General features: G+C 31.7%; 1 protein-coding gene across 4 annotated transcripts in view; it reads left to right on the top strand.

The window, feature by feature from the left end:
* Positions 1-15,192, top strand: part of LOC125679017 (neurobeachin-like protein 1) — an 84,977-nt gene extending 69,785 nt beyond the window's left edge. For all 4 annotated transcript variants that reach the window (XM_048917887.2, XM_048917888.2, XM_056153692.1 and 1 more), the window contains 5 exons: positions 7,405-7,499; positions 8,950-9,066; positions 9,961-10,122; positions 12,221-12,369; positions 12,585-15,192. In XM_048917887.2, coding sequence (XP_048773844.1) covers positions 7,405-7,499; positions 8,950-9,066; positions 9,961-10,122; positions 12,221-12,369; positions 12,585-12,726 — 665 coding nt within the window. In that variant the 3' untranslated portion in view covers positions 12,727-15,192. The remainder of the gene's footprint in view (positions 1-7,404; positions 7,500-8,949; positions 9,067-9,960; positions 10,123-12,220; positions 12,370-12,584) is intronic.
* The last annotated feature ends 241 nt before the right edge of the window (positions 15,193-15,433 follow it).

Here is a 15,433-nt window from a genome sequence, read left to right as displayed (position 1 = left end):
CAAACCTCCAGGGCCAACAAAAAACATTTTTTTAACTAAACTCATTATATCCAATGAAATTTTCATTATTTTCCTCTACTAGGGGAATTATGAATATCACTTTGCAGTAAGTGTAAATTCATTAGAAGTGTGTTCGTTGTAAGCAAGTTTTACTGTAAGTCACAAACTGAAAAAGAAATTTTATATGAAGAACTAGTGTTAACCATTGTTTTCTAGTGATAGTTTTATACTGTACAGATGTGACATTGTATTCTAGTGATAGTTTTATACTATACAGATGTGACATTGTATTCTAGTGATAGTTTTATACTGTACAGACATGACATTGTATTCTAGTGATAGTTTTATACTATACAGACATGACATTGTATTCTAGTGATAGTTTTATTCTTTACAGACATGACATTGTATTCTAGTGATAGTTTTATACTAAACAGACATGACATTGTTTTCTAGTGATAGTTTTATACTGTACAGATGTGACATTGTATTCTAGTGATAGTTTTATTCTTTACAGACATGACATTGTGTTCTAGTGATAGTTTTATACTATACAGACATGACATTGTATTCTAGTGATAGTTTTATTCTTTACAGACATGACATTGTATTCTAGTGATAGTTTTATACTATACAGACATGACATTGTTTTCTAGTGATAGTTTTATACTGTACAGATGTGACATTGTATTCTAGTGATAGTTTTATACTATACAGATGTGACATTGTTTTCTAGTGATAGTTTTATTCTTTACAGACATGACATTGTTTTCTACTGATAGTTTTATACTATACAGATGTGACATTGTTTTCTAGTGATAGTTTTATTCTTTACAGACATGACATTGTATTCTAGTGATAGTTTTATACTTTACAGACATGACATTGTATTCTAGTAATAGTTTTATACTATACAGATGTGACATTGTATTCTAGTGATAGTTTTATTCTTTACAGACGTGACATTATACAATTATTGCTGTTTTTTTAGGTCAATATGATGATTTAGACACCTGAGGAGTACAATATTCACCGAGCCTGAAGGGTGAGGTGAATATTGTACTTCGAAGGTGGCTAAATCATCGTATTGACCTCAAAAACAGCAATTATTGTTTTATTATATGATTAAATGATTAAAAAACCCTTCAAGATTGTTGTTTGCTTTTAATTAATTGTAAGTTTCTTAGCCAAACCCAGTGAGAAACGCGGAATTTCATTGGACGGCAAAAATAAGTATATTCGATCGCGTCAGATTGGAAGTTCCCGACCTATTTTTGGTCCTATGTGGAAAAAATAATTCCTTATGTTCACCTGGAAGGTCACGTGCAGGTAAACATAACGTAGTATGATTTCTACATTGTTGGATCTCAGCCAATTAGAGAGCTAGGAATTATTCAATCATATAATAATGTATTCTAGTGATAGTTTTATACTATACAGGCGTGACATTGTATTCTAGTGATAGTTTTATACTATACAGATGTGACATTGTTTTCTAGTGATAGTTTTATTCTTTACAGACATGACATTGTTTTCTAGTGATAGTTTTATACTGTACAGATGTGACATTGTATTCCAGTGATAGTTTTATACTATACAGATGTGACATTGTTTTCTAGTGATAGTTTTATTCTTTACAGACATGACATTGTTTTCTAGTGATAGTTTTATACTGTACAGATGTGACATTGTATTCTAGTGATAGTTTTATACTATACAGATGTGACATTGTATTCTAGTGATAGTTTTATACTTTACAGACATGACATTGTATTCTAGTGATAGTTTTATACTTTACAGACATGACATTGTATTCTAGTAATAGTTTTATACTATACAGATGTGACATTGTATTCTAGTGATAGTTTTATACTATACAGATGTGACATTGTTTTCTAGTAATAGTGTTATACTTTACAGACATGACATTGTATTCTAGTGATAGTGTTATACTATACAGACATGACATTGTATTCTAGTGATAGTTTTATACTTTACAGACATGACATTGTATTCTAGTGATAGTTTTATACTATACAGACATGACATTGTTTTCTAGTGATAGTGTTATACTTTACAGACATGACATTGTATTCTAGTAATAGTGTTATACTTTACAGACATGACATTGTATTCTAGTGATAGTTTTATACTATACAGACATGACATTGTATTCTAGTGATAGTTTTATACTGTACAGATGTGACATTGTTTTCTAGTGATAGTTTTATACTATACAGACATGACATTGTTTTCTAGTGATAGTTTTATACTGTACAGATGTGACATTGTATTCTAGTGATAGTTTTATACTATACAGATGTGACATTGTATTCTAGTGATAGTTTTATTCTTTACAGACATTACATTGTATTCTAGTAATAGTTTTATACTATACAGACATGACATTGTATTCTAGTGATAGTTTTATACTATACAGACATGACATTGTATTCTAGTAATAGTTTTATACTTTACAGACATGACATTGTATTCTTGTGATAGTTTTATACTCTACAGATGTGACATTGTTTTCTAGTGATAGTTTTATACTATACAGACATGACATTGTTTTCTAGTGATAGTTTTATACTGTACAGACATGACATTGTATTCTAGTGATAGTTTTATACTATACAGATGTGACATTGTATTCTAGTGATAGTTTTATACTGTACAGATGTGACATTGTATTCTAGTGATAGTTTTATACTATACAGATGTGACATTGTATTCTAGTGATAGTTTTATACTATACAGATGTGACATTGTATTCTAGTGATAGTTTTATACTATACAGACATGACATTGTATTCTAGTGATAGTTTTATACTATACAGACATGACATTGTATTCTAGTAATAGTTTTATACTTTACAGACATGACATTGTATTCTACTGATAGTTTTATACTCTACAGATGTGACATTGTTTTCTAGTGATAGTTTTATACTATACAGACATGACATTGTTTTCTAGTGATAGTTTTATACTCTACAGACATGACATTGTTTTCTAGTGATAGTTTTATACTATACAGACATGACATTGTATTCTAGTGATAGTTTTATTCTTTACAGACATGACATTGTATTCTAGTGATAGTTTTATACTATACAGACATGCCATTGTTTTCTAGTGATAGTTTTATACTGTACAGATGTGACATTGTATTCTAGTGATAGTTTTATACTATACAGACATGACATTGTATTCTAGTGATAGTTTTATTCTTTACAGACATGACATTGTATTCTAGTGATAGTTTTATACTATACAGACATGCCATTGTTTTCTAGTGATAGTTTTATACTGTACAGATGTGACATTGTATTCTAGTGATAGTTTTATACTATACAGATGTGACATTGTATTCTAGTGATAGTTTTATTCTTTACAGACATTACATTGTATTCTAGTAATAGTTTTATACTATACAGACATGACATTGTATTCTAGTAATAGTTTTATACTATACAGATGTGACATTGTATTCTAGTGATAGTTTTATTCTTTACAGACGTGACATTATACAATTATTGCTGTTTTTTTTAGGTCAATATGATGATTTAGACACCTGAGGAGTACAATATTCACCGAGCCTGAAGGGTGAGGTGAATATTGTACTTCGAAGGTGGCTAAATCATCGTATTGACCTCAAAAACAGCAATAATTGTTTTATTATATGATTAAATGATTAAAAAACCCTTCAAGATTGTTCTTTGCTTTTAATTAATTGTAAGTTTCTTAGCCAAACCCAGTGAGAAACGCGGAATTTCATTGGACGGCAAAAATAAGTATATTCGATCACGTCAGATTGGAAGTTCCCGACCTATTTTTGGTCCTATGTGGAAAAAATAATTCCTTATGTTCACCTGGAAGGTCACGTGCAGGTAAACATAACGTAGTATGATTTCTACATTGTTGGATCTCAGCCAATTAGAGAGCTAGGAATTATTCAATCATATAATAATGTATTCTAGTGATAGTTTTATACTATACAGGCGTGACATTGTATTCTAGTGATAGTTTTATACTATACAGATGTGACATTGTTTTCTAGTGATAGTTTTATACTATACAGATGTGACATTGTTTTCTAGTGATAGTTTTATTCTTTACAGACATGACATTGTATTCTAGTGATAGTTTTATACTATACAGAGATGACATTGTATTCTAGTGATAGTTTTATACTATACAGACATGACATTGTATTCTAGTGATAGTTTTATACTGTACAGACATGACATTGTATTCTACTGATAGTTTTATACTTTACAGACATGACATTGTATTCTAGTAATAGTTTTATACTATACAGATGTGACATTGTATTCTAGTGATAGTTTTATTCTTTACAGACATGACATTGTATTCTAGTGATAGTTTTATACTATACAGATGTGACATTGTTTTCTAGTGATAGTTTTATACTGTACAGATGTGACATTGTATTCTAGTGATAGTTTTATACTATACAGATGTGACATTGTTTTCTAGTGATAGTTTTATTCTTTACAGAAATGACATTGTTTTCTAGTGATAGTTTTATACTGTACAGATGTGACATTGTATTCTAGTGATAGTTTTATACTATACAGATGTGACATTGTTTTCTAGTGATAGTTTTATACTATACAGATGTGACATTGTTTTCTAGTGATAGTTTTATTCTTTACAGACATGACATTGTATTCTAGTGATAGTTTTATACTATACAGACATGACATTGTATTCTAGTGATAGTTTTATACTATACAGACATGACATTGTATTCTAGTGATAGTTTTATACTGTACAGACATGACATTGTATTCTACTGATAGTTTTATACTTTACAGACATGACATTGTATTCTAGTAATAGTTTTATACTATACAGATGTGACATTGTATTCTAGTGATAGTTTTATTCTTTACAGACATGACATTGTATTCTAGTGATAGTTTTATACTATACAGATGTGACATTGTTTTCTAGTGATAGTTTTATACTGTACAGATGTGACATTGTATTCTAGTGATAGTTTTATACTATACAGATGTGACATTGTTTTCTAGTGATAGTTTTATTCTTTACAGAAATGACATTGTTTTCTAGTGATAGTTTTATACTGTACAGATGTGACATTGTATTCTAGTGATAGTTTTATACTATACAGATGTGACATTGTTTTCTAGTAATAGTGTTATACTTTACAGACATGACATTGTATTCTAGTGATAGTGTTATACTATACAGACATGACATTGTATTCTAGTGATAGTTTTATACTGTACAGACATGACATTGTATTCTAGTGATAGTTTTATACTATACAGACGTGACATTATATTCTAGTGATAGTTTTATTCTTTACAGACATGACATTGTTTTCTAGTGATAGTTTTATACTATACAGACATGACATTGTATTCTAGTGATAGTTTTATACTGTACAGATGTGACATTGTTTTCTAGTGATAGTTTTATACTATACAGACATGACATTGTATTCTAGTAATAGTTTTATACTATACAGATGTGACATTGTATTCTAGTAATAGTTTTATACTATACAGATGTGACATTGTATTCTAGTGATAGTTTTATACTATACAGACATGACATTGTATTCTAGTGATAGTTTTATACTATACAAACATGACATTGTATTCTAGTAATAGTTTTATACTATACAGATGTGACATTGTATTCTAGTGATAGTTTTATTCTTTACAGACATGACATTGTTTTCTAGTGATAGTTTTATACTATACAGACATGACATTGTATTCTAGTAATAGTTTTATACTATACAGATGTGACATTGTATTCTAGTGATAGTTTTATACTATACAGATGTGACATTGTATTCTAGTGATAGTTTTATTCTTTACAGACATTACATTGTATTCTAGTAATAGTTTTATACTATACAGACATGACATTGTATTCTAGTAATAGTTTTATACTATACAGATGTGACATTGTATTCTAGTGATAGTTTTATACTATACAGATGTGACATTGTATTCTAGTGATAGTTTTATACTTTACAGATGTGACATTGTATTCTAGTGATAGTTTTATACTATACAGACATGACATTGTATTCTAGTGATAGTTTTATACTATACAGATGTGACATTGTTTTCTAGTGATAGTTTTATACTGTACAGACATGACATTGTATTCTAGTAATAGTTTTATACTATACAGATGTGACATTGTATTCTAGTGATAGTTTTATACTTTACAGACATGACATTGTATTCTACTGATAGTTTTATACTTTACAGACATGACATTGTATTCTAGTGATAGTTTTATACTTTACAGACATGACATTGTATTCTAGTGATAGTTTTATACTATACAGACGTGACATTGTATTCTAGTGATAGTTTTATTCTTTACAGACATGACATTGTTTTCTAGTGATAGTTTTATTCTTTACAGACATGACATTGTTTTCTAGTGATAGTTTTATTCTTTACAGACATGACATTGTATTCTAGTGATAGTTTTATACTATACAGACATGACATTGTATTCTAGTGATAGTTTTATACTCTACAGATGTGACATTGTTTTCTAGTGATAGTTTTATACTGTACAGACATGACATTGTATTCTAGTAATAGTTTTATACTATACAGACATGACATTGTATTCTAGTGATAGTTTTATACTATACAGATGTGAGTTTGTATTCTAGTGATAGTTTTATACTTTACAGACATGACATTGTTTTCTACTGATAGTTTTATACTTTACAGATGTGACATTGTTTTCTAGTGATAGTTTTATTCTTTACAGACATGACATTGTATTCTAGTGATAGTTTTATACTATACAGATGTGACATTGTTTTCTAGTGATAGTTTTATTCTTTACAGACATGACATTGTTTTCTACTGATAGTTTTATACTTTACAGATGTGACATTGTATTCTAGTGATAGTTTTATACTATACAGACATGACATTGTATTCTAGTGATAGTTTTATACTATACAGATGTGACATTGTTTTCTAGTGATAGTTTTATTCTTTACAGACATGACATTGTTTTCTAGTGATAGTTTTATTCTTTACAGACATGACATTGTATTCTAGTGATAGTTTTATACTATACAGACATGACATTGTATTCTAGTGATAGTTTTATACTCTACAGATGTGACATTGTATTCTAGTGATAGTTTTATACTCTACAGATGTGACATTGTATTCTAGTGATAGTTTTATACTTTACAGATGTGACATTGTATTCTAGTAATAGTTTTATACTTTATAGATGTGACATTGTATTCTAGTGATAGTTTTATACTCTACAGACATGACATTGTATTCTACTGATAGTTTTATTCTTTACAGACATGACATTGTATTCTAGTGATAGTTTTATACTCTACAGATGTGGTGACGTGCCTAGCATTGGATCACTGTGGGAGACAACTGATCACAGGTTCGGCAGACACGTCTTGCATAGTGTGGGAAGTTATCATGCAGGTAATGGAATTGTAACCAACAGTGATACAGCAAAACCTGTCTAATCTGACATGCACTGGGAAACTATTTATTTGTCAGAATACACAGTGTGTTGGAATACATGTAGTGTAAAAACAATGAAAATATGAAATTGAGAATGGAAATAACGGTCAGAATGTCAAATGAAAGGTGTTACACAGGTGTCAGATTAGACAGTTTTCACTGTATTATACACAGGTGTTGGATTAGGCAGTTTTCACTGTTATACACAGGTGTCAGATTAGGCAGTTTTCACTGTTATACACAGGTGTCAGATTAGGCAGTTTTCACTGTATTATACATAGGTGTCGGATTAGGCAGTTTTCACTGTATTATACACAGGAGTCGGATTAGGCAGTTTTCACTGTATTATACAAAGTAGTCAGGTTAGGCAGTTTTCACTGTATTATACACAGTTGTCGGATTAGGCAGTTTTCACTGTATTATACACAGGTGTTGGATTAGGCAGTTTTCACCGTATTCTACACAGGTGTCGGATTAGGCAGTTTTCACTGTATTATACACAGGAGTCAGATTAGGGAGTTTTCACTGTATTATAGACAGTTTCCAGATTAGGCAGTTTTCACTGTATTATACACAGGTTTCAGAATAGGCAGGTTTTACTGTACATATTCTGAAGGTCAGTTGATACAGGTATGCTGATGCAAGATTCAAGTGAAATTTGTTGTTAGATATTGTGATAGTAATTATGATGTGGAGTTGATAGACTTGGTTAACCAGTGCATACTGGAAATGACAAAAATTCTATCTAGAAGCAGGATAACTAAAGGCAATCAAATTACAGGAGAATGATTTGATTGATTAAATATTGTTTAACGTCCCTCTCGAGAATATTTCACTCATACATATATGGAGACGTCACCACTGCTGGTGAAGGGCTGCAAAATTTAGACCTATGCTCGGCGCTTATGGCCATTGAGCAGGGAGGGATCTTTATCGTGCCACACCTTCTGTGACACGGGACCTCGGTTTTTGCGGTCTCATCCGAAGGACCGCCCCATTTAGTTGCCTCTTATGACAAGCAAGGGGGTACTGAGGACCTGAGAATGATTTGATGTTAATTACTTTAATAATTTAGCATCAATTGATTATAGAAGAATTTAATGTCAGTTAATCATCAGCTTATTAAAGAAGAAAAATTTGATGTTGATCAATGGGAAAATTAACTTCCCATCAATCAAATATTGAAGAATAATTTGATGTTAGTCAAATATAGGAAAATAATTCTATGTCCATCAAATATAGGAAATTAATTTTATGTCCATCAAATATAGGAGAATGATATGATTTCAATCCAACACAGTAAAATAATTTGACATCAGTCAAATTGATGAAGGATAACTTGATGTTAATCAAGGAGAAGAAATTGATGTAGATTAAATATAGGAAGATAATTGGATGTCAATTTCAGGGTGGTGTAAGTAGCAATGTGAGCAGCAAGCGGCTACAGACGTTGTACGGACATGACGCGGAAGTGACCGCTGTCCAGCTGTCAGTGGAACTAGATACCGCAGTGTCGGCCTCAAAGGTGATACAATGTTTACATATATCTACAATGTTAAAGAAACGAAATGTGCAAAATTATTCATGTCAAAGTTTCAGCATAGACTTAAACACATGCAAATAATTTCCTTGATTGGTCTACCATGTTGATATTGCGGATATTTCATCTTATCTATAATCATTGTTGATGCATACACGTGACTGATTAACTTATATTTGTGATGTAATCATTGTTGGTATATACGTAACTGACTAACTTTTGTGATGTAATCATTGTGGGTATATACGTAACTGATTAAATTTTGTGATGTAATCATTGTCGGTATATATGTAACTGATCAACTTTTATGATGTAATCATTGTGGGTATATATGTAACTGATTAACTTTTGTGATGTAATCATTGTTGGTATATACGTAACTGACTAACTTTTGTGATGTAATCATTGTTGGTATATACGTAACTGATTAACTTTTGTGATGTAATCATTGTTAATATATATGTAACTGATTAACTTTTGTGATGTAATCATTGTCGGTATATACGTAACTGATCAATTTTTGTGGTGTAATCATTGTGGGTATATATGTAACTGATCAACTTTTATGATGTAATCATTGTGGGTATATATGTAACTGATTAACTTTTGTGGTGTAATCATTGTGGGTATATATGTAACTGATTAACTTTTGTGATGTAATCATTGTGGGTATATATGTAACTGATCAACTTTTATGATGTAATCATTGTGGGTATATATGTAACTGATTAATTTTTGTGATGTAATCATTGTCGGTATATACGTAACTGATCAATTTTTGTGGTGTAATCATTGTCGGTATATATGTAACCGATCAATTTTTGTGGTTGTAATCATTGTTGATGCATACATGTAACTGATTAACTTTTGTGATGATAGGACGGCACGGTAATTATCCATACAGTCCGGAGGGGACACTATATGAGGACTCTCCGCCCGCCGTGCACCATGGGATACACGTTAAATATTCCTCACATGGTGATGGATGACACGGGGCGGATTGTGTTATACTGCCACGAAACTTTACCTATTGAACCGAAGGTACAGTTTGAAGTTGTTGTGTATTGTGACTGTATAAAATAAGTATGTAGTTTGTCTGTGAAGGAATGAATTATTGTATCACAGTACCGTATACGTGTATCACTGGTATTATATACATGTATCGCTGTTATCGTATATGTGTGTGTGTGTATGTTTTACACTAAACTACATAGTCACGAAATAAGCGCGAAAATTTCCCCGATGCATATAGTTATAAAAATTTAATATATTTTATGTTCAGTGACTGCGTATTCCCCCCACGCGTAATGTTAGACGTGGAAAAACGCGTTTTTAACCCCCAGCGTAAATAACCACTTTTACAGTATAATTTAAAAAAAAATTTGCATGTAAATATTTGTTTCTGACACCAAAATTGCCCAATATATAGTATGGCTTGATTATTCCATGATGCTTTAATTCATGTATTTCCGCAAGTGAGTGATTTAATACAGCTTTGTACATTGAAGCAAAGCACAATTTTATTCTGAGATGCTGAAAATGTTTGATTAATGTCATCGGTAAACTCTTAACTATGACAATTTAATTGGCAAAGCATTGACCTATAGGGGATTTTCGAGTTCTTCCATGTCCGTGTTTATTCTGCATTTAGTCACTATTACATCATACTTTTTTAGGCATGGTCATATCCGGTTTATCGTAGTTATCGATACACAATTATCTATGCAAACTGTATAATCGAACTGAAGAAATTTTTGTTACAAATAAGTGTTTCTTGTTCCTTTTACTATAAAAGTAACATACAAAGGCTATGTAAGCTTGCGATTGGTATAAATTTGGAAATCCTTTCCAAAAACGTTGGTGTAGGTAACATACATACATGATCTCAAGCTCTTGAAAGTCAATTGCCAATCGGTAAAGAAAAATGACTGAATTGTCGGAAATCATCAATAAGAAAAAATGAAGACCTACCAGCAATTGAAAGTTATTATATGATAACTATATTTATAGTTATAATTATAATCAATAAGAATGTAGTGAAAAAATGAAGACATCCCAGCTATTTTAAAAAGTTATTATGTCATGATTTATCTTTACAAATATTGGGTACCATTGGAATGAATGGTGACTTTGGCATTGCAAATCCGATAATGGATATATCGGTAGTTCTGAGGCATGCACATAGAAAGAGGGAGGGGGAAGGAATGGTCCCCATTTTAAAAACCATATTTTTCTATTATTTATATATTCAAATAAAGATATATTTCGTGACACAACCACCAAGCCCCCCCCCCCCGACTTTTTATGGCAGCAGAAGTGAATGAATGGTACGAATGCAATTTATGAAGTGAATCAATGTGTTCTCCCTACGATTCAAGTAATCGGACTTGGGGAAAAAGTTTCTTAGGCAATATGTATAAGCTACTATCCTATCCCCTACCCCTGGCATTGGCACGATAAAGAACCCTACTACAGCCCTGAGCACTAAGCATAGGTCTAAATTTGCGGTACTTCACCTAAAGCTGGTGGTATCACAAGATGAGTGAAAACTTCTGGACGAGTCTTAAAATCAATCAATCCCCCCCCCCCATACATTGAGGCATAATAAGTCGTATGTCACTACTTAATCTTCATCCATGCATTTCAAATTTGAAAGATTTTGAATATTAGTCAAAAGAACATGTTAGGTTTTGTTTGTTTTGATGTATTTATTTATTCTTGTCAAGAATTTTAAACAAAATAGTGTGAAGGCATCTTCTCTGGCTTACCCCCCCCCCCCCTTCCCTTAAACATGATGCTACATGTATGTGCATGTTTTCCCCTCTTACATAATTCCGTATTACTCTGCCAAACACCAATGACACTGGTTCTTAAATTCCGGTATCAAAACATGTAGTAAGTAAAATAAATGAACGAAATCGTTTGATTGTTAGCTAAACCAGAAGAGAGCATGCCTAAAAAAATTGCCAAATCGCATGACTTGGGTAGATTCTAAAACACAAAATATGCATGGAACAGAAGAACTCGAAAATCCCCTATTGACTTTATTTTTTATGATGTATATAATATCATATGATATAATACGATGTATTATTCCTTGTTAAGGATGACATTGCTGACGTTTGTTTCTGATTTACAGGAGAGGTTCTCCCTTCACCTTTACTCCATTAATGGACAACACCTATGTACAGAGAGACTTAGTCTGGGTCTGGGTCATGTGATCAATGTCGGAGATCACCTGATCACGGGAGACAGTCAGGGTCAACTCTGTATCTGGGAAACGTTTGGGTAAGGTCGTCTTCATTCTGTTTAATTTTACATGGAGATATTAAAGTGTAGCTATGATCATATTTCCTATGGCAAGCAAGAATTAACCTTTTCTTATTTAATGTGGGATGACACATTTGTACAGTACGTACATGAATATTAAGTGCTTCAAAACATACTGGATTTATTGTTTAGCATTATCTCTTTGTGAAGATGTACTTTTATATTTTTTTTAGCCTCAGACAGCTGACAGTTCTGCCACTTCATGTGCCTGTACATTCATTGGGCATCACCGCTAGCAACAGTCACATATTTGCTGGTCTCCGCGACGGGAAACTTATCATAATAGGAGTGAAAAATCGATCAGAAATCCGATGACACAGCCTTAAAACTAAGATCACGGTTTAGATTTTTGTCAGAGATGTCACATCCAAAAGATAATCAGATGTCGTAGCATTTATTGTTCTCCACGAATATTGTTTTGCAATGCTTATTTATTGAAAGAGTAATCTGACATATTGACTGTTTTACGAGTAATCTGACATTTTGACTGTTTTTGATTGACATAGTACATTTTGTTCATTTCTTGTTTGGTTTTTGGATAATCCAGTCTGTAACACAGATATGAAACAGTGTGTGTAAGGGAGGGGTTAAAATTCAATGTCTACTGTGACTGGATAATCCAGTCTGTAATACAGATGTCTATCATTGTGTGTAAGGGAGGGGTTGTAATTCAATGTCTACTGTGATTGAATAATATGAACAGTATGTAATACAGATGTCAATCAGTGTGTGTAAGGGAGGAGTTATAAGTCAATGTGTACTGTGATTGGATAATCCAGTCTGTAATACAGATATCAATCAGAGTGCATAAGGGAGGAGTTATAATTCAATGTCTACTGTGATTGGATAATACAGATGTCAATCAGAGTGTGTAATGGAGGGGTTATAATTCAATGTCTACTGTGATTGGATAATACAGATGTCAATCGGAGTGTGTAAGGGAGGAGTTATAATTCAATGTCTACTGTGATGGATAATACAGATGTCAATCAGAGTGTGTAAGGGAGGGTTTATAATTCAATGTCTACTGTGATTTTGGTGTAATTTTTTTTTTGTATGATGGAAGTTATTTTTATCCGATACAACTCTCAGTTGTACTCAGTTAATGTGATATTTTCTCGTTTTTTAAAATTTGTAATTGGTGAGTGTTTGCAAGGTCTGTAACAGATAATATATTATGATAATGCTTTTATAATACACAGGATATATATGACAGACATATCTACCTGTATTTCTATATTCTGTTGATAAACATGTTTTATGATATCCGTTTATTTATACATATCTTCAGCTATGTATGGTGTTACTCGGACATTTGGAACCATGTACTCATTGTATGTAGTTTTGAGAAAAGCCCTTGTAAAACAGGGAAGGTGCTGAGATGTATTAGGATCAGTGTTGTAAATACAAAAGACAGGGTCTAAGACCCCCAAACATAATACTCATTCTACCTATATTTATTTAAAAGTCTAAATTAATGAAATTTTATTTAGTGTGATTGTAATAAATATATTTTACACTAATCATTAAGTCTCGAGGTCCTCAAAACATTTGATTAGTTTTTTTTTTTACTTTAAAAAAATCATTGGGAAAAAATAGGCATGTTTTGAAAGTTTTTCAATACGGATTGTTTGTGATTGTTTCATAGGAATTCTTGCCTTGGGAGATTATCAATGACAAAGTCTCTCTCACCCAGTATGGCACTGTATTATAAAATTTTCATGCCATATTCTTATTTTATTTAATTACATCAGGATTTATTTACAAATAATTTTCTTTCTCTACATAAAATACTCCGTATTAAACTATGATCCAGTCAGTGTGCCACTTTGTGTTCATCATACAGCAGCCTCTACCTACAGTTGTCCTTCTTTGTTCTCACGTGTATTCGAGGTACAGTCCACTCCAGATGTATTGAAATTCAGGGGTTCATTATATTCAAAGTTTATTGTAACTGAATTTCAACTATGTTAAAATTTTTACTGGAGATTTATTTTACTTCAATATAACAGATGGTTCAATATAAGCAACTTGAATATTACAGATAATTCAATATATAACAGATAGTTCAATATAAGCGACTTCAATATAAGTGGAGTAGACTGTACGAACAACAACTCAGGGTAGAGATTGACCATAGAGTTGCCAAACCTCATAACAACAGCTCTTTTGTGCCTTGTAAGTACAGTAAATCATGGTTACAGTAAATTCACTTATAATGAAATCTTGCTTACAGCATTCACACCTGCATTGAAGTGATATTTATTTCCCTGTAGTTTTAAAACATGTGAACTCACTAGATAATAAATTACATTAATAATGAATCAAACTTCTTTGTCCCCAGCACTTCACTATAAGCGTGTTTTACTGTAACTGTTTGTCCCCAACACTTCACTATAAGCATGTTTTACTGTACTAGCTGTTTTGATGCAGTGTGCTGATTTTAGTAATGCTTCTAGTGGAAATTCATCGCTGTTTTTCGATACATGTATGTACGTTTTATATCCCGACTCCATCCATATGACAAGCTTACTCTGGCCTTAAATGACTGAATACAGTAAATGTTTGTAAAAGATTAAAGCAAATGTTTCCTGTAGAAGATTTAAGCAAATGTTTCCTGTAAAAGATTAAAATAATTGTTTCCCTATCTTTTGTTCACAACAGTGGTCCTACAAAGCCAAATTGATTTTTATTAGATATATATGGCATAATGGAACATATGGGTTAGTTGATTTTATGAGAACACTTTGAATAGTGTGCAATAAAGATGTAGTAAATTTCCTTCCGGTTTTGTATTTTATTGCGTGGTAACGGGAATGTCTGTAGATTTCTGTGGCTTTGTTAGTTACATATAGCTGTAGTAGTGTCAGATTGAATCCATCATAGCAGGCTTCAGTAATGTGAAGCCTTAAAGTGAGTTAATGCCATGTTTTATCTTAACTCAGTATGGCAACGCCACGGCAAAGAGGAAACTAAACTTCACGAAAACCCTTTCAATGTTCTACATGTACCAAGACCCTAT

The sequence above is a fragment of the Ostrea edulis genome, chromosome 2, assembly GCF_947568905.1.
Source record: "Ostrea edulis chromosome 2, xbOstEdul1.1, whole genome shotgun sequence".
Lineage (NCBI taxonomy): Eukaryota > Metazoa > Mollusca > Bivalvia > Ostreida > Ostreidae > Ostrea > Ostrea edulis.
The sequence above is the reverse complement of the archived record's forward strand: the minus strand, read 5'-3'. Positions and strand labels throughout refer to the sequence as shown.